Source organism: Geospiza fortis, unplaced genomic scaffold, assembly GCF_000277835.1.
Source record: "Geospiza fortis unplaced genomic scaffold, GeoFor_1.0 scaffold70, whole genome shotgun sequence".
NCBI lineage: Eukaryota > Metazoa > Chordata > Aves > Passeriformes > Thraupidae > Geospiza > Geospiza fortis.
In genome coordinates this window covers 6562041-6562438 of record NW_005054317.1, presented here as the reverse complement: position 1 = coordinate 6562438, position 398 = coordinate 6562041, and the positions used below count along the sequence as shown (strand labels likewise).

Here is a 398-nt window from a genome sequence, read left to right as displayed (position 1 = left end):
TGAGTGCCCAGGCTGGGCCTGAGCTGGGCATGGCTGCAGGGCTCTGAGCAGGACTGGCCTCAGTCATGGAGTGTGCTGCAGGGGCTGGAGTGAGCATCCAGCTGTCAAATGTGGTCAGGAGCGGAGATGCTGTCCCGAGCAGGGGCAGCTTTATTCCCATAGAGGGACCTGCTCCAGAGGAGAGCCCATAGAAGACCCTTTGGACGGCACAGCTGAGCGAGGAGTTGGGTCGGTGCAGGAAGAAGCTGAGAGATGGGGAGGCTCCCTGCCCTGCCCACGCACAGGTGGCTGGAGGGGCGGCTGCTGGGCATAGCCCGGCCCGGCTCTTTGCCTCACATCGCCAGCAGGACTTGGTCTGGGGTGGAAGCAATAAAGGCGGTATTTCACCCTGTTCTGTT

The 398-nt window shown here is 62.1% G+C and overlaps 1 protein-coding gene across 1 annotated transcript in view; it reads left to right on the top strand.

Moving 5' to 3' along the window:
- The window catches only part of LOC102040489, a gene marked incomplete at its 5' end in the record, with an annotated part of 11203 nt that overhangs the window by 2395 nt on the left and 8410 nt on the right, over positions 1-398 (top strand). Inside the window, one exon of the mRNA XM_031056323.1 lies at positions 285-378. Within this exon, the coding sequence (XP_030912183.1) occupies positions 285-378 (94 nt within the window). The remainder of the gene's footprint in view (positions 1-284; positions 379-398) is intronic.